This window comes from Adiantum capillus-veneris, chromosome 30 (assembly GCF_014529385.1).
Source record: "Adiantum capillus-veneris isolate H3 chromosome 30, ASM1452938v2, whole genome shotgun sequence".
Classification (NCBI taxonomy): Eukaryota; Viridiplantae; Streptophyta; class Polypodiopsida; order Polypodiales; family Pteridaceae; genus Adiantum; species Adiantum capillus-veneris.
Window position 1 is genome coordinate 22,748,597 of NC_140960.1, and position 19,453 is coordinate 22,768,049.

At 44.1% G+C, this 19,453-nt stretch overlaps 1 protein-coding gene across 2 annotated transcripts in view; it reads left to right on the forward strand.

Annotated features, from left to right (window-relative positions):
* Positions 1 to 1,770: 1,770 nt before the first annotated feature.
* Positions 1,771 to 19,453, forward strand: part of LOC147417663 (putative protein phosphatase 2C 46) — a 68,693-nt gene continuing 51,010 nt past the window's right edge. The window contains exon 1 of one of the 2 annotated variants that reach the window (XM_086506869.1): positions 1,771 to 2,674. In XM_086506869.1, coding sequence (XP_086362995.1) covers positions 2,395 to 2,674 — 280 coding nt within the window. In that variant the 5' untranslated portion in view covers positions 1,771 to 2,394. The remainder of the gene's footprint in view (positions 2,675 to 19,453) is intronic. The other variant, XM_086506868.1, reaches the window with a different exon arrangement.

Below are 19,453 nucleotides of genomic sequence, written 5' to 3' on the forward strand. Positions count from 1 at the left end.
CGTGCACAACATAATTGTAGACAACATAAGCGTGTCGAGCTATACAGTATGTATGGTGTTGACGGCCTCATGAACCGTGTTTGTCTCACACACAAAAATATATTGGATCGAGCCATTGTGTACTGGAACTTCAAGTTGCGAGATCTATTGAGGAACGACTTCTTGTCAACTTTCCATAGAATGATACGTAGTTGTAAGTACTATCTGTTGTCCTCTTGGACAACTCCATGCTAAGGTCGTTGAATGTACTTGAAGAAGATAAGAGCATTGTGAAGGGTGCATGGCTTTCCCATTGATAACAATGTACCACCATGTTGTATATATATGTATTCAACCACATGTATGTGACCACCACATCAATTGATTAAGGTCATGATAGAATGCCCTTGAGAGGTTGGTGGTTCATCTAAATCGTTTCTCATGCATATTCTCTATTTGTGTAAGAATGCTCTTCTGTGCATGCGAAGTAAGGAATTGATTGACACGACCATAAGGTGCAAAAATAAAATCGTCTATATCGATGGTGGGAACAATAAGATGGATGTTGTCATTAACAACAATAGTGATAAGCTTTGAGGAAGAGGGACCCAAGATAGTAGACGAGTACATGCCTCTTGTACACTATAGAGAGATCATTGTCTCTTTTTGAAATGTATAAGTGCAATGCCTCTTCTTTTGCATTTTCTTGGCCTCTCGTTTAACAATGCACCGCTCTATTTATTTGACTTTGCTATTTTGATAGGTGATAGTGGAGGAGGGGAGTCCATCCCACACCACACCAAATCTGGATGCAATTCTACGGTAGTGACAATGGAACCCTTAACTAATTCATTAAAAAATTAGTAGAATCAATAAAGTCCATAGTCCATGACTATCACATCAATGTCACAAACGCCCAGGGGTCTGAGTTGAAAGAGCGAATTTGATGCTTGTGCGAAAGAAGGTTACATCTTTAAAAGTGTAGCGAAATTAGATTAATGCTCTTGCAATTACATTACATAACATGTTGGGATGATTTAAGATGTATTTTATTTCATCAGTATTTTTTGGCACATAATCATGTCTATATTTGTGTTGCAATGTATTATTTTTTTGTCCCTCTCTTTTCCATGTATCTGTCCTCATATTTGTCTGTGTCTCTTGCTGTCTTCAGTCAATTCTCTCATTCTATAATGTTTATATGAGTTTTCAATAAGATTCCATGGAAACTTGAAAGATATGAATTTATTTTACATCTTACCAGGGTGGGACAATTCCCTCAGTGCTCTCGTCCATGCGCACATGTGTGTGTGTTCTTGCCTCATGTATTATGGACTGTAATGATCACACACACACACACACACACACACACACACACACATGAGCATGCACACTCAAAGATGACACACCCGATTGAAGGGGAGGATCAATCCATATATGTATTATGGAGTGTACTCCCTCAGTGTTCTCATCCATGTGCGCGTGTGCGTGCTCTCACCGCATGTATTATGGAGTGTAACAATCACACACACACACACACACACACACACACACATGCATGAACATGCACACTCAAAGATGACAGAATCCATTGAAAGTTCAAGGGGAGGATCATTTTTATGCATGGTAAGTCTCAAATCTTATTTCCTTGCGTAAAGAGAGCACACGCACCTATGCCTCGCACATGCACTTAGCTACGTGTACACATTGTAAGGCCATTGCATACCATGTGCCTATTTCATGTGTTGTGAAGGTAGGTGAGGCTAGGAGATAAAAAATGTGCCATGCCATGCCGGCATCCTTACAAAGCCCAGCCGGCATTTTCAGGCCGGCGAGACCGCTCCCCTCCGTCTACCGCTGTGCTCTCTCTCTCTCTCTCTCTCTCTCTCTCTCTCTCGTGTGTCGGCGCAACCTCGCAGAGGAGCACTCTTCCCTTCTTACACAGTTTTTGCCTCGCCATCGTTTCCTCACAAGGTCAGTTTCTTTCAGATCGCATTCCTCATCTCTCCATTCTGGTTTGGAGATGGAAACATTTATGTAAGCAGATATGGCTAGGGAAGGACGCGAGCAAAACGTGGCGATTTTCCTGCCGTAGGGTTTCTTCTGAATGTATCTTGTATCAGATCGCCTTCTCCCTTTTACCTCTCTAACCGATTGAGCTCTGTTTTCGGTTGGAGCTGCAAGCCCTTGGTTGCAAGTATTTGACTGCCGTCTGCTTCAACGTTTTGAACTTGATCAGCTGGAGATATTCCTCATTTGTCAGCATCTTGGCTCAGAAAGTCTTTGTTATCTAGCCATGCCCTTTTATGGCGTGTTCTGGCTAGGGCCGCCTGCTATAACGGTTGCAGATGCTTGAAAGCCGTTTTGGGTTTACGGTGTATGAAGAAGAGCAGGTATTTTCGGATGAGATGAGGTATGCCATCTCGGTTAACGAATCTTGTGGCATCTTGCTTGGGGTCAGTTCAACGGATCACAGATGTAGGTGATCACGAAGATTCACTGCTTTCATATGAAGACATTGGGCAGCATGCATATGGCAAGTTCTCGATGGCCATAGTGCAGGCCAACCAGCTACTTGAAGACCAGGGCCAGGTAGAATCTGGTCCCTTTGGCACTTTTATTGGTATCTACGATGGTCATAATGGTCCAGATGTTTCTAGGTACATCAGCCAGCATCTGTTCTCACATCTCTCAAGTAAGTGGCATGTCTCTCTGTTGGATTTGTAACTTCTAATTTCTCTAATTTGGCATTCCGAGGTGTTAATAATTAAGGACAGCAGTAACATTTGCATATATTCATTCTCTCTACTTGTAACTGTACATCTGTAGTGCTGATTACTAGTCAGTTTTTTTCATCCTCTCTCCTTTTTAATATTGTCCTTTGGGGATCATTTACCAGTTTTATGGACTTGTGGATTCTTCCCTAAGCACGTGTTGATCTCTCACTAATACATATTTTATCAAGAAGATTTAGGTTGTATGGCAAAGGGAGAGAAAAAATGAACAGAAAGAATTAGCAAGCATTGGCATGAATAGTGATACCTTTATATGTCTATCGACCGATTCATTATACATTATATGTACTCTGTCAAGTGCGCAGAACCTTGCGCTCTCAATCCCTGTGCCCCCCCTTTGCTTTCACCTAGCAACTTCCTTCACATTGTTTAATCCGTGCATTGCATAGCAGCCCCTTATGCCTCGGTCGCGTAGCAGCCCTTGTGTCAAACTTGAACCTGCGCCCTTCGCGTCTGAGGCCAAGTTGTCTTGCTACTACGCCCGTTGATATGAGTAGCAGCGGGGGCTGGGTGCGTGTTGCTAGAATAGTTGCAACAAGGGCACAACCTCTCTCTTCTCCGATGGTGGACAATAGCAACTTCTAAGGTCGAAGATCAATGGCAACATCCTGATAAGGATGCTCCTCCTCCTTCGCAACAAAAGAATCTGCTGATGCAACCGTTTTCTTGCCCAGCATGCAAAGATTTGGACTTACAAACACAAGATCACCGGCTTTTTTCACTCAGAGAGAATTCCTCTTCTTTGAGGCAGTGTGAGATTAAGAGCTCCATAGCTACCTCAAACAAGATGAACTCACCACGACTCAAAATTTGGATAGCCAGCTATTGAAGGTGTTAAAATTACGCATCTGAGGTGAATGCCCAATGCAATCCTATTTATTTATTTTGCCATGTCTGCCATATTTAGGCACTCACATAGGAATTGTCTCCCGTGGTACAGATTTAACAAACTGCCATTATGATGTGGCTGAGCTCGGAGATATGTTTGATCAAGTCTATGATGCAAGCGGTCACCCTTCTTGGACAATAAGTTTGAAGCTTGGACTTACTTCAGACAAAGGTCATTCATGATCAGCTCTCAGCTATGGACAATGCATTGACCAGTACTCAGGTAGTTGCTTTGGCACTCGAAGTTGCTTGAGGAGTATGAGATGGTTGCAAAGGCATTACGCTTGTAGATCACCGAAGGAAAAGCTGGATTTTGATGATCCTAGCTCTTTTCTCATTGGGGAGGAAGCCGTCTTAGTCTTCCAAGGCAAGGTTCTAGTTTTAAGAAGCGATGAATCGGCACACGCTACTTCAGAATCTAAAAGAAGGTCTCGAAGCCATTGTTACAACTGCGAAAAGAGTAGTCATTTGTCTCGGGATTGTAAATATTAAGGCAAAGATAAGAGCTTGCAAAAGGACAAAGGCAAGCTTGATGAGGACAATAGTCTACCAAGAGTTTGTTGGTACGGCACAGACTCCATTGGCAAAAGGTTCAACCTTCTAGTTCACTAGTGGGTGCGGCAACATGCTTCAATTAAAGAGGCAAGTGAGCGGTAGAAAGAGGTAAGTAGTGTTCCCGATACTTGATTTGGACATGTATGTTGGTCCGTCGGAGTTCAAAGCACATTGCATCTGGCAAGGAACCAACGTGACGAATACAAAACACTTCATGTTGTGCACACAAATCATTGTTGTTGGCAGGATTATGGAGAAGGTGTGTTCCAAAGTTCTTCGTCTTGAAAATCTTGGAGATGATGTACTCACAGTTCACGAATGGGGATTCTTAAACGCAGTGTGGTCTGCAGTTCAACGTTCTATGAGGCAACCGATGCTCAAGATGACATTCTTATCGGTGATAAGTAGGAGGTCGCAAATCGAAGTATATTTGGTAGTGAACGTACTACTGTGGTGTCCATTGTAGCTGCTTCTTCGACTTGCTCTTCCTACATAGCTTCACTATGAGCTGTAAAGTGGGTGTTACAATTATACATCTAAAGTGAATGTCCGATGTGATCCTATACATTTATTTTGTCAGTTTAGGAGTAAGAGAACTTAGCAAAGTATGGAAGGCTTTATGTACCCTCTTGAGATGTGAGGATAGTAAAACTCATCACAATTATATCCATAGCTCAGTTAATGAGAACTTTTCCCAAAAGATCTGTTATCACAGGCAAAATCAAACTCCATGTACAAAAACACAGACTTAATGGATGAAATTCAATATATTTTACAATATTTATTTATCTGTGGACTAGATAAATCAGCACAAATTTCGGTGTTCATATGTAAAAAACTCATTCAACTAGCAATAAGAAGAAGATTAGAAACCTCTGAATTTCGTCTTCTCTCCTCAAATGAAGAGAAAATTTGTCAAGCCATAAGGTCTTATACCCAAGAAAAGAACAGACTGAAGAGACTTTTAGCACTTCAATAACAACTGAACTGAGAGAGAGAGAGACGACACGCAACACGGAGTGGCGGAATTCCACCCCAGAGAGTATTGGCCCCAAACCTTGGTGCCCCTTTCAGTATTTCTTTATATTGCATCAACACTGTACAAGCCGGTACTCTAAACTTTGCACCTTCTCCAGGAAGCATGCCAGAGAATGAGCCCTTAGCACATATTTAAAGGCCCTAGGCCCCAAAAGCAGTTTACATGAAAAGCCTTCAAAACTCAAAAGCTTCTGGTCCAAAATCAATGCCAAAAAGCTGCCAGCGCAATTTGCGGAATTCCGTACAACTGCCACATCATCAGTAAGCGCAAAACGCGGAGCGTCTGTACAATTGTCACGTCATCAGTTTTGCGTGTGAAACCGGCCCGTGGGGCGGGGCGGTAGGCGTTGGCTTTCACCCGAAATTCTTTACTTTAATCACACACACAGAGCACTTTGCAAGAAGAACTTGCTACGGGAATTAACACTTAAGAACACACACGGCTCGGAAGCTAGAATGCTCCGAGCAGACAACGACAACCCGTTGGCCCCAAAGATTGGCGCCCCTTTCGGTATTTCTTTATTCTTATTATACTTGAGAAAAACCTGTAAACTTCCACAAGATGTTCCACTTTTATTGGGCTGAAATTCCTCTACTCCAACCCGATTTCGGCAACATAACCGCAGTAGAAGTCTCCACGGACAAAATCCCAAGCAAACATTGACTTTCCACGCACTTTAGAGCGCTTTGCAAAACCTGGCGAGAAAATGCAGCTCGCTGAATTCTCTGTTTTTGCGCTCCGATCTGCGTGCCGATCACTTTTATGGGTAGCCCTCGAGCTCTCGCACCTGTAGGGTCACTTGCCCCTTGAATTAGACAAGATTCCTCGTGGGAAATCTCTCCAAAATGGCCTGTACAAGCACCCAATGCTTTCCCGAGACTCCCTTGACAAATAAACGATCCGAACTCTTGCACCTAGCTCTCACCAAGCTGTCCAAACCTGTCCATGGCTGTAATTGCAGGTTTTTGACCCAATTTCGCCAGCATAACGGCGCAAATATCCCTGTAGGTCAAAAGTACACGTCAAGGACACTTTCCCTTGCGGTATGGAAGCTTTCCAGTGAGCTGTAGGTCAATTTCAGCGTGCTGTAATTTACTGTTTTGCCACTGTTTGGTGCCTACTATCCTGTACACGCATCACAAGGCCTTTCCGAGGCTACCCTGACAATTCCCAGCAGTTTAGGTGCGAAACCCTAAACCTGCTGAAAAACACAGCAGGCTGTAATTCTCTGTTTTGGACCGTTTCGAGCGGAGCGAGCATGCCTACGCGTGTCTCAAGTGCTCCCGCACGCAATGGGACAGTTCCCCTGTAAATCGGACGAGTTTTCACGCGAGAAAACTCTCCGTTTTCGCATTCCTTCGCGATGGAACTGTGCGTACTTGAAGGGGATTAGCTAATTGGGGATTAGCAATTAGCTAATCCGGTTCCTGTACAGAAGGCTCTTGCCTTGGCAAACGTGCATAAAACCCCCAAAACTGTACATGGTCATCTAAGAAGCCCAACTAGTGGGGCATTACCATATGTGCAAAGGGGAGAGAGAGATGCGCGAGAGCAAATCATCGCGCTACATAGAGCAAGGGAGAAGGCAAGCTTTCCATTAAATCTGTGATCACCTGCACCCACTACTCACACACACTGTAGCAACCTCTAATGGGCTGAAATCAGCCCCCTTTGTTGATATGCAGCTCGTTTTTGCCTCCCAGAGTGGCAGAATTGCTCACAGGTTGACACGTCGCCCAGTTTCCAAGTTTGGGCTTTCCCTGCTAAAAATATCTCAACTGGTGCGTCAGTTGACTTCGCGGTAGAGTTGTAAAGTGTTCCCCTAGTCATACCGAAGGTAATGACGCGAACACATTTCGTGGCCCAAAATAGCAGTTTCCTAAATTTTAGGAGATGCGCTCGTTGGGCTCCCTGTGGTCTTCTGACCATCTATCCTCATTGGGACCGTCTCTAAAAGTGCAATGTGGCCCAACTGTCGGATACTTTCTGTTGGTGATCCCACCTTGACTTTATGCCTTTATTGAGTTCACTTCCTAGTATCCACCAACTTGTTAAGTGCCACGGGGAACCTATATGATCTTGCTCTGAGCCTAGGCATCCTCTTACTATACGAATTCCAATGCCGACCACTTCCTGTCTGCGGGTGAAACTACCGTTCACATTGGCCATACAATGTCCGACCATTTGCAACTTCAAAAAGAGGGTCTCAAAAAGTAAACAAAAATCATTGGAAAGAAACCAACAACTAAGGTTAGCAGTTGCCACGTCCTCGTGACATACCCCCCTCTTGAAATCGCAATCGTCCTCGATTGCATACCATAAATACATGCCACTGATGATCTTGTGTTGTTAGCACTCATTTATCATCGCATGTATCCGCAAGAAAGACTGTCAAAACATGTGTGCAAATGACTTAATGAGACCTTCATACTTTTGTCAAACTGGACACTGCTATTGCACTGAATCCATGAGTACATTTGATGTGTTAGCTCTATCATTACCCCTCCTTTGCACACGTTGGGTTGGGGCATAAGTAGGCTGTAACCCAAAGGCCTCAAGGTAAAGCTGCAATACATTTGGTGACTATGACAGTTCATGCTCTTCCATCCACGTTGTATCCATAGGTGGATAGTTCTTGAACTTCACCACATAGCATCTTGCAACCTGTCCCTTAACTTTTTAACTTTGCAAGAGGCTCTTGCCTCTGCAAACGAGCATAATTCCACAACCTGTGACGTACCACCCATGACCAAGTAAGCTCAAATTTCAAGATGATTTACCAATGCGTCATAGAATCCAAGCAATCGCCTCAGAGAATCGGCGAGCAGCGTGTCACTTGGCAGACCCACATCACTCCCGTAGGAGATCAAGTGGCCAATCTACCACCATGAGACCTCTCCCTATCTCATCTTGGTTCATACTTGCAAACTCTAAAAACGCAGTAGAAAATCAGCCCTAATTTGACCACTTTTTGGCAGGGCGAACATGCGGAATTTCCAGTGCGTCCTGTGAAGAGGAACCCTCTTCCTTGGTGTCATCTGTCCTGTCAGCCATAGTCTAATTCCAAGTTCCTGTACTCTGTGTCTTTACCCAAAACAACCGAGGCTCACTTCTTGACGAAAAAGTGATTCAAATTCCGGCGATGGAACCATGAAACCGGCCCGTGGGGCGGGGCGGTAGGCGTTGGCTTTCACCCGAAATTCTTTACTTTAATCACACACACAGAGCACTTTGCAAGAAGAACCTGCTACGGGAATTAACACTTAAGAACACACACGGCTCGGAAGCTAGAATGCTCCGAGCAGACAATGACACCGTGTTGGCCCCAAAGATTGGCGCCCCTTTCGGTATTTCTTTATTCTTATTATACTTGAGAAAAACCTGTAAACTTCCACAAGATCTTCCACTTTTATTGGGCTGAAATTTCTCTACTCCAACCCGATTTCGGCAACATAACCGCAGTAGAAGTCTCCACGGACAAAATCCCAAGCAAACATTGACTTTCCACGCACTTTAGAGCGCTTTGCAAAACCTGGCGAGAAAATGCAGCTCGCTGAATTCTCTGTTTTTGCGCTCCGATCTGCGTGTCGATCACTTTTATGGGTAGCCCTCGAGCTCTCGCACCTGTGGGTCACTTGCCCCTTGAATTAGACGAGATTCCTCGTGGGAAATCTCTCCAAAATAGCATGTACAAGCACCCAATGCTTTCCCGAGACTCCCTTGACAAATAAACGATCCGAACTCTTGCACCTAGCTCTCACCAAGCTGTCCAAACCTGTCCATGGCTGTAATTGCAGGTTTTTGACCCAATTTCGCCAGCATAACGGCGCAAATATCCCTGTAGGTCAAAAGTACACGTCAAGGACACTTTCCCTTGCGGTATGGAAGCTTTCCAGTGAGCTGTAGGTCAATTTCAGCATGCTGTAATTTACTGTTTTGCCACTGTTTGGTGCCTACTATCCTGTACACGCATCACAAGGCCTTTCCGAGGCTACCCTGACAATTCCCAGCAGTTTAGGTGCGAAACCCTAAACCTGCAGAAAAACACAGCAGGCTGTAATTCTCTGTTTTGGACCGTTTCGAGGGGAGCGAGCACGCCTACGCGTGTCTCAAGTGCTCCCGCACGCAATGGGACAGTTCCCCTGTAAATCGGACGAGTTTTCACGCGAGAAAACTCTCCGTTTTCGCATTCCTTCGCGATGGAACTGTGCGTACTTGAAGGGGATTAGCAATTAGCTAATCCGGTTCCTGTACAGAAGGCTCTCGCCTTGGCAAACGTGCATAAAACCCCCAGAACTGTACATGGTCATCTGAGAAGCCCAACTAGTGGGGCATTACCATATGTGCAAAGGGGGGAGAGAGATGCGCGAGAGCAAATCATCGCGCTACATAGAGCACGGGAGAAGGCAAGCTTTCCATTAAAGCTGTGATCACCTGCACCCACTACTCACACACACTGTAGCAACCTCTAATGGGCTGAAATCAGTCCCCTTTGTTGATATGCAGCTCGTTTTTGCCTCCCAGAGTGACACAATCGCTCATAGGTTGACACGTCGCCCAGTTTCCGAGTTTGGGCTTTCCCTGCTAAAAATATCTCAACTGGTGCGTCAGTTGACTTCGCGGCACAATTGTAAAGTGTTCCCCTAGTCATACCGAAGGTAATGACGCGAACACATTTCGTGGCCCAAAATAGCAGTTCCCTAAATTTTAGGAGATGCTTTCGTTGGGCTCCCTGTGGTCTTCTGACCATCTATCCTCATTGGGACCGCATCCAAAAGTGCAATTTGGCCCAACTGTCGGATACTTTCTGTTGGTGATCCCACCTTGACTTTATGCCTTTATTGAGTTCACTTCCTAGTATCCACCAACTTGCTAAGTGCCACGGGGGAACCTATATGATCTTGCTCTGAGCCTAGACATCCTCTTACTATACGAATTCCAGTGCCGACCACTTCCTGTCTGCGGGTGAAACTACCGTTCACATTGGCCATACAATGTCCGACCATTTGCAACTTCAAAAAGAGGGTCTCAAAAAGTAAACAAAAATCATTGGAAAGAAACCAACAACTAAGGTTAGCAGTTGCCACGTCCTCGTGACAGCGTGAGTGTGAGTCCTGCTTTATTTTAATCCCTTGGTAGGACTTCTTGTTCTGCTACTTGTTCTTCATAGGGTTTAGACCCCTTGGCCGGCATCTACAAGTTGGCTCCATTCTTCAGGGCTTTGACACGTCAGCAGTTTGTTACATCGGAGCTCCACCCCGAGAGAGCATTGGCCCCAAACCTTGGCGCCCCTTTCAGTATTTCTTTATATTGCTTGAACAAGGTACAATACCGGTATTCTATCCTTTGCACCTCCATGCGGGAGCGTGCGAGAGAATGAGCGCTTGGCTCATATTTAAAGGCCCTTGGCCTCTCAAAAGTAGTTACATGAAAAGCTTCAAGTTCTAAATGGCCCTTGGTTCATATTTAAAGGCCCTTGGCCTCTCAAAAGCAGTGACATGAAAAGCTTCTAGTTCTAAAAGCATCTGGCATCTCAAAAGCAACTGGCACAAAACATGGAAAATCCGTACAGCCTACCACACCATTCGTCAGCAATGTAAAACGTGGAAGTCCGCACATGCTACCACGTTGCACTGTCAACGCAATTTGCAGGTGTTCGTACAATTGCCACGTCATGAGTTTCTATTGCTGTGTGTGTATTGGTCATGTTCTATTTTAGGGAAAATTACCAAAATCCGTACAGCCTACCACACCATTCGTCAGCAATGTAAAACGTGGAAGTCCGTACATGCTACCACATTGCACTGTCAACGCAATTTGCAGGTGTTCGTACAACTGCCACGTCATGAGTTTCTATTGCTGTGTGTGTATTGGTTATGTTCTATTTTAGGGAAAATTACCAAAATACCCCTCTTAATTTGTGGAAATTCCCAAAATACCCCTCAAATTTCAAAAATTACCAAAATACCCTTGTATCTATTGTGGTTGAATTGTTCAAGATTTTATAATCTCTATTCCTTTTGTGACAATTAAGATCCGTTTTTGAGTGCTTAGCATGTAAGTTGTCACAAATTACCTCGCAAAAAAGGGTAACTATGTGTAAAAATAGTGAAGAAATTCATCTCCAAAGCCTACGTGACAGGCCCAAATTGTAGTTTTAGCATCTTGTATTGATAGACAATTAGTCTTCTTATGAAACGCTACAAATTTTTTTGTCTTTCAAGAAATTTAATCTCACGACGAGGGGTATTTTGGGAATTTTGGAAAAATTGAAGGGCATTTTGGGAATTTGTGACAAAATATTGGGGGTGAATTGGGAATTTTTTAAATTTGAGTTGTATTTTGGGAATTTCCACAAATTAGAGTGGCATTTTGGTAATTTTCCCTTTATTTTAAGATCTTTAGGTCACTTGGGGCCATCGGACGGGGTCCCATAAGTTGGTGGGAACTCTTCTTTAAAAAATAGGCCACTCGGCAAGACTTTGCAAGTTGGTAAAACTTCTTCGGCTACTTCTTCTTCTTCTGCTACTTTTGCTTCTTCTAGGGTTTAGGCCCCTCAATTGGAATCTACAAGTTGGCTCCGTTCTCCGGTGGCGTGACACGTCAGCAGTTTGTGACATCCTGCCTTCTTGAAAAAAAGTAATGAGTCTGCGATTATAGAATATCTGCAAAACAACTCAAGTTAGCTCAAAAATTTCTGAGGGTCATTTCGACTCTCGAGGGACAATCAATTTTCTCATTCCAAATTCGAGCTCTTGATATCCTGGGTCGAAGAAAATTAGGGCTTTCAAGCCGTTGACTTTGCCATATGCTCAACACAATTCATTTGTACTTTCAAGGAGTATGCCATAAATGTCAGGTACAAGTCCAATGGCTGCTTTAGCTCGTTTGGCTGGAGATGGTCTCGGGGTTCTATCGATCGTCTGTGCGGGCGTCGGCTTTGTTGGTTTGTCAGTGCGTTGGGGACAACCAAAATAGTTATGCCCTATTTGAAAGCGTCCAAAGCATTGTCCTTGTAATAAGGTGTCTCGTTGTTGAGGCGTCAAACGAGGCAGTTGCTGTTGACTGTCATGAGAATCTCAAGAATTTGTTCGTTGTTGTTGGGAGTTCTGGTTATTGGCCGGAGTTACTTCTGTAGTAAACTCTAGCTTGCCTTTCATCAATTTGTAGCCGACTGCGGTATGGATTATAAGCTCTTGCATGGTTGACTTGCAGTTTGTGACATCCCCCCTTCTTGAAAAAAAGTAACTAGTGTGCGATTATAGCATATCTGCAAAACAACTCAAGTTAGCTCAAAAATTTCTGAGGGTCATTTCGAGGGACAATTAGTTTTCTCATTCCAAATTGGAGCTCTTGATATCTTGGGTCGAAGAAAATTAGGGCTTTCAAGCCGTTGACTTTGCCATGTGCTCAACACAATTCATTTGTACTTTCAAGGAGTATGCCATAAATGTCAGGTACAAGTCCAATGGCCGCTTTAGCTTGTGCGGTCTCGGGGTTCTATCGATCGTCTGTGCGGGCGTCGGCTCTGTTGGTCTGTCAGTGCGTTGGGGACAACCAAAATAGTTATGCCCTATTTGAAATTGTCCAAAGCATTGTCCTTGTAATAAGGTGTCTCGTTGTTGAGGTGTCAAACGAGGCTGTTGCGGTTGACTTTCATGAGAATCTCAAGAATTTGTTCATTGTTGTCGGGAGTTCTGGTTATTGGCCGGAGTTACTTCTGTAGTAAACTCTAGCTTGCTTTTCATCAATTTGTAGCCGACCGTGGTATGGTCCATAAGCTCTTTCATGGTTGAGACTTGCTTGTTTAGGCAATATTCTTGCAATGGTGATGGTAGTCCAATGGTGTATCGCTTGCACTGGTCCTCCAAGGAAATAAACTTAAAGGAAGACAACGCAAGGTAAATGTCGAGAAACCTTTGGTTATAGTAGAGAAGTCATAACTGTGTGCAAAGTGCAAATATTGTCTTGAAAGCTTGCTAGGTCCTTGGAGCATCTAGGTATATATATAAGTCATATTATTGCGTGCAAAGTGCAAATATTGTCTTGAAAGCTTGCTAGGTCCTTGGAGCACGCGGTTGTGTCTCGATTCAACTCCACCATTGCATGGCATTATCTTTAACAGTAGGGCTGTAACCGGCCTGTACAGCCACCGCCAAACATAGTGTGATAATCCTTCACATCTAGCTGCCCAACTGAAAGTAGACTTTTCTTGATTCCAGTATATACCTAACATCATGCAAAATCAGCTCTTGACCATTTTCAAGCGCCAAGTGTATAGTGCCAACGCCCTCAATCTCACATGCATGGTTATTGCCCAAGTAAACTTTACCCAGACTACCTGTAGTGTATGGAGCAAAAGACTCCAAAGATGGAGTAACATGAAACAAGGCACCACTGTCTACTATCCATGATTGTGACAAGCCATCCTGTGCTGAAAGTAATGCATCAATTACCTCTGGTTTTGTGATATACATATCATTGGCCATTGCCACACTATCATCATGAAGGCATGAGTGAACAACAAGTGCATCATCCGTATCAACAATTTCTTCAATGACAACACTCCAAGCAACTTTTGCCTTCGCAACTTCTTTGGAAGAAGAGTTATGATCATCACTTTTAGCATCACTAGAATCCTTCTTCTTCTTGCCCTGCTGCTTCTTTCTTTCAAGTTCTTGCTTGTAGTACCTGCAATCGGGCTTTTTATGCCCTTTGCGTCCACATTGATAGCATGTAACATCCTGGGACTTACCCCTGCTCTTACTCTTGTTCTTGTCTCTATTGTTCTTCTTTTGAGACCTGCCTCTTACGTTATACGATGACCCGTTGCTTTCATCGCTGGTCTTTCTTCTAATCTCTTCATTGAGAATAAAACCTCGTACACCATCAAATATCAAAGCAACATTGTTGCTCAAAGAGACAACCAAAGCTTCCCAACTGTCAGGCAAAGTAATCAATAAGAAGATAGCCTTGAGCTTATCACCAAAAGGCTGCAAAGCAGAGTCTTGCAATTGACTCAAGACACCTGTGCTTGCACTCAATTGTTCAAATGCAGGCTTGGACTCATCCAACTCCATGTTTACAAGCTTTCGCATAAGATGCACTTGATTCACAGGAGTTGAAACCGGCCCGAGGGGCGTAGGCTTTGGCTTTCACCCGAAATTCTTTACTTTATACACACATGGAGAGCACTTTACAAAGGTAACCTGCGAGCACTTAAGCGCACACATGGCTCGAAAGCTAGAATGCTCTGAGCAGACGCTGACAACCTGTAGGCCCCAAAATTGGCGCCCCTTTGGGTATTTATTTATTCTTTAAGAGGGTAATTACAAAGAAGAGTCCTGGGAATGGAATTCTTTGCCTATATCCAGCTAGATACCACCTATTCTGGCAAAATTTCGGCAGCATAACAGCCCCAAAACTTGTCGGAAACGAATTTCCTTGTTGGAACTCACTTCCACTGGCATAAACCCTTTGATTTCTGCCCAAAAACAGTAAAGTCAGCTCGCTGTATTTACTGGTTTTTTCCCTGTTTTCAGCCCTAAACAGTCCCGGAACTGTCCTCTATGAGTGGGGCACTGTTCCCAATGGTTCAGGCGTCCATATGGCTGAAAACCAGTCAAAATTCAGTGCATAACCAGCGCTAAAAACGCACCTGTACGGTGAGGTTATCACCCTCACAAGTGCGTGCTTTTGGAGTAGCAGTTAACTACTCTTGTTCCTGCTCAGAGAGGCTCTTGCCTCATCAAAAACGCATGTAACCACACAACTGTACATGAGTCAAATGAAGAGCCCTCTTGGGGGGCATCACATTACTGCACATAGGGAAGAGAGAGAGCAGTGTGAGGTGTGTGTGGCATGACTTCTTGCACCACACTGTACATGAGGGAAAGCTTGCAGTCAATAGTTCTTAATGTGTGACAGGAGCTTGCAAATGAAGCCTCACCACAATGTGCCACTTGGCACATTTATAAGCAATTTCCCATTTTGGGCTTCCCGGTTAAAAATCTCCCGATTGGTTGCCTAGTTGACTTTGCAGCAGAGTTCTAAAATGTTCCCCTTGTCATTCCGAAGGTGTAACAAACTTGGACACTCCAAGTCAAGATTCTACCGCAACACAACAGAGATTCACTTCAAAACAGTGCATAGTTCACAATTGATTCGACACGGCCCGACAGAGTTCCGTGCCTAGAGATATTGGCCCCAAAGACTGGCGTCCCTTTCAATATTTTTTTTTGTATTAATCTGTGTTCAAAGTACAAGAGAGTGGGAGGGGTCTCACTCTCAAACTTTGCGTCCAGATGCTCTGTAGAGTGGGAGTCCTACCCACACTTACAAAGGTTTACAAGGGATGCTAAAAGCAGAGCCACAAAAGCTGCCAATTAAAATTATTAAAAAAAAAAAGCAATTCATCAATCAAGCTTGCTTGGTAAAATAAAGCAACTTGCGTAGATTTTCAGCCAGCCTTGCATAGAAGAAAAAGCATCCGTACCGCTTCCGTAAAACGTGGAATTCTGTACAACCATGCCACATTAGCATTCCGGGTTTTCTGCCGCAAATTGCGGGCCTACCTTGTCAGCATTTTAGCGTGCATTTCTTTCCGGGACCGTCAAGTTTTGTGTGTGTGTATTGCTGGCTGCCACATCAGTGATTTGTGACATACCCCCCTCTTGAAAGCATTGTAATCGCCCTCGTTTACGCCTGCAAAACAGACAGAGGCCATAAAATGTCTTAGCAGACACTGACTGTTAGTACCGACGCATTACGAACACACATCTAGCACATGTACCGATCGACAGTCACATCACAGGACATCACTTGACATCACAGGACATCACATGACAAATCACATTCAAAAATGCATACGGATCTGAGACCATGATTAATCGGTAACGTATTTAGCAATCGCATCTAGATCCACTCAGGACCTCATAGATGTCTGATTAACTAATCCTTATTGCAATCACGTCTATCGAGATTTTTTTAATACGGAAATGGTGCAGTCATTTCGTCTATCAGTTCCTGCATTGTCAAGAACAAATCAGTATCATATTATCGGGAATTCCAGTTCATAAAGTCATACAACAGAATATTGTCAACTCGCAGTATCCCTGAAACTCAAAAGAGACATCAATGACTTTAGTATAAAAAATTAGGGCAATCTGTTGACAAAGGAGTGGAGCGACTCCCCTCTTGTGCATACCCGTTGCACCAAATTCCGCCCAGCTGAGTTCGTGGTTCAATTTGGAATGGACTATGCTAAACCAAATGCTTCAAGGTAAAGGTTCACAATCTGAGGAGTATCTGCCAGGTCCTCCTGCTCCATCCACTTCGCATCCAATGAGGGATAGTTCTTGAATTTAACCAAGAACCGCCTTATCATTGTACCTTTTATCTTTCTATCTTTATGTGCCAAAATCTGTTCTGGAACGAGTATCTCCTCGTTTTCCTCCACTTCGGGTTGCTCATTAGTCTCCCCATCATCGGACACATCGCCTTTAAAAGACTTCAATAAATCTAGTACCATTGAATTAGCAATCTCTGATTGCTCGTCAGTCTGCGGGTGGAACGATGACGAGAACTGCAACCGCGTGCCAGTGTTCTCCCAAATAGCCTTCCAAAACAAACTCGTGAATCTGGGCTCTCTGTCGGAGACAATCGTCTTAGGCATGCCATGTAATCTGAAGATCTGGGCCACAAACAGTCTCGCTAAGTGATCCGGCTTGAGTGTCTTCTTCACTGGAATGAAATGAGCTTGCTTGCTAAATTTGTCAATAACAGTCCAAATACCATCGTGCCCACTCTGTGTTCTCGGGAGATAAAAAATGAAATCCATTGCAATACTTTCCCAAGGGCGGGTGGGTATGGATAAAGGCTGTAATAATCCCTGTGCTTGCCTGTCAAAATTGACCTTCTGGCATACCAAGCAACTGCGTACAAAATCGTCCACGTCCTTCTTGAGTCTCGGCCAAAAGAAGTATCTCTCCACACCTTTCAAGGTGGTAGCAATGCTGCGGTGAATCGTAAAAGGTGGACAGTGGCATTCGGTTAAAACCTTTGCCCTCAACGGCTGTGTAACGCACAACATCGTTTTCTTTATCAAGTAGCCATCCCGAATAAAATATCCCGCTACTATCTCCCCATTCCGCATCCGAGTGAAAATATCTGCAAAATCTGTATCTGCGGCATAGTGATCGACCATATCCTCGAAGCTCCTATGATGAATTGTGGAAATAGCCAGAACCAACGGCTTCCGAGACAAAGCATCTGCCACCAAATTTTTCTGACCCTGTACATGGACAATCTGGAAGTGAAACTGTGACAAGATGTTCGCCCACCGCATCTGCTTTTCCGATAGTTGCTTCTGTGACATGAAATAGCGTAAACTCTGATGGTCTGTGAAGATAGTAAAAATCCGCTCCGAGTAGGTAACGTCGCCATTGAGTAAGAGCATGGATAACCGCCAAAAGCTCTTTCTCATAAATCTGTGCTGTCAATTCCGGCCTTGAGAACAATCAGCTCTCGTAGGCAATGACATGGCCTTCTTGCATTAAGACCGCACCCAGACTACGACCACAAGCATCACAATATACTTCGAATGACTTTTGCAAATATGGCAAAGTCAAAACGGGTCATGTAATCAATTTCTCTTTCAATGTCTGAAAGACAGTCACCGCTGTGGGTCCCTGCGAGAAATGGACTCCTTTCTGTGTCAAAATATGCAAAGGGGAAGCAACCTCTGCAAACTTTCTAATGAATCGTCGATAGTAAGAACATAAGCCCGAGAAGCTTCTAACTTCCGCGGACATTCTTCAAATCGGGCCAATCACGGATAGTCTCTATCTTGGCCGAGTCCATCTGCATTCATGCTGCTGAGAGGATGTGTCCCAAAAAAGTGTATCTCGGGTAGGAAAAATTCACTTTTCTTTGCATTCATCACCAACTTGTGATCTCGTAATGCTTGAAAGACCTGTAGTAGATGTTCTCTATGTTCTGCCTCATCCTTGGAGAAAACAATGATATCGTCAAAGAAAGTGCCAACTAAAAATCCTGTCCATCATTCGGTTAAATGTCGCTGGAGCATTGGTTAGGCCAAAAGGCATCACCAAAAACTCAAATAAACCAAAAGTCATCCGAAAAGTTGTCTTGTAGACATCTTCTGGCGCGATTTGGATCTAATGATATCCGCTCTTCAAATCGATCATGCTGAAACAAGAGGATCCCTGTAGTCGATCTAGAATATCATGGATCCTAGGAATCGAAAATCTGTTCTTGATGGTGATTTTGTTGAGAGCTCTACAGTCAATGCACATTCTCTAAGATCTGTCTTTCTTCAATACCAACAACATCGGAGAGCAGTAAGGTGAAGTACTCGGCTGGATAGGACCCTTTTCCAAGAGGTCTTTCACTTGGTTCATAATCTCTTCATTCTGAGCTCGACTCACACGGTAAGGTGGCCGGTTTGGTGGTGTGCTTCCAGGTATCAGATCAATGCTATGATTCTCAGGGACGAGCTGGTGACAACTCGCCTGACAGGCCCTCTGAAAAGCAATCGGCATGAGTGTGGAGAAAATCTTGGCATTTTGTATCAAATTTCAACATATTAGTCCTATGTTTATCATTCAACTCTTTCAAAAAGATCGAGTAAACAAAGAGACTGGATTTCATTAATTTTGAAACGGTTGAAGCCGATACAATAGGGATAGACTCGCACTTAAGTTTCACATCAAGTACAATGGTTCGGCCCTTTTTAGTAGTTAGTGTCGCTTTCTTCGCCTGATAATCGACCACGGCGTTGTTCTAATGGTACCAAGGGACTCCCAAGAGAACATCACAACCTTCCAAGGGCATTATGTAGAAGTCCTTGTGCCCCAAATGCCCCTGACAATGCAACCAAAGCTTGCCAATGACAGGTGTAATGGCCACGTCCTTGCCGGGTGCCGCTAGAACTGCCTCTGCTTGTGGTCCCATCCGATCGGGTGTAATCTCGAGCCGTGCCGCCAATTCAGGTGAAATGAAGTTGGCCTTGGCTCCTCCATCAAAGAAAATCAGGGCTTCTTGATCTTTCACTTTGCCCCAAGCTCGGCAAAGTTCTGTACTCTCATCAATCGTGCTTGGGTCAGTAACCATGCAATCGGGAAATAGTCCTGCTTTCATCTTGCCTTTCCGTCCACGTTCCTCAGCTGCTTTTGAA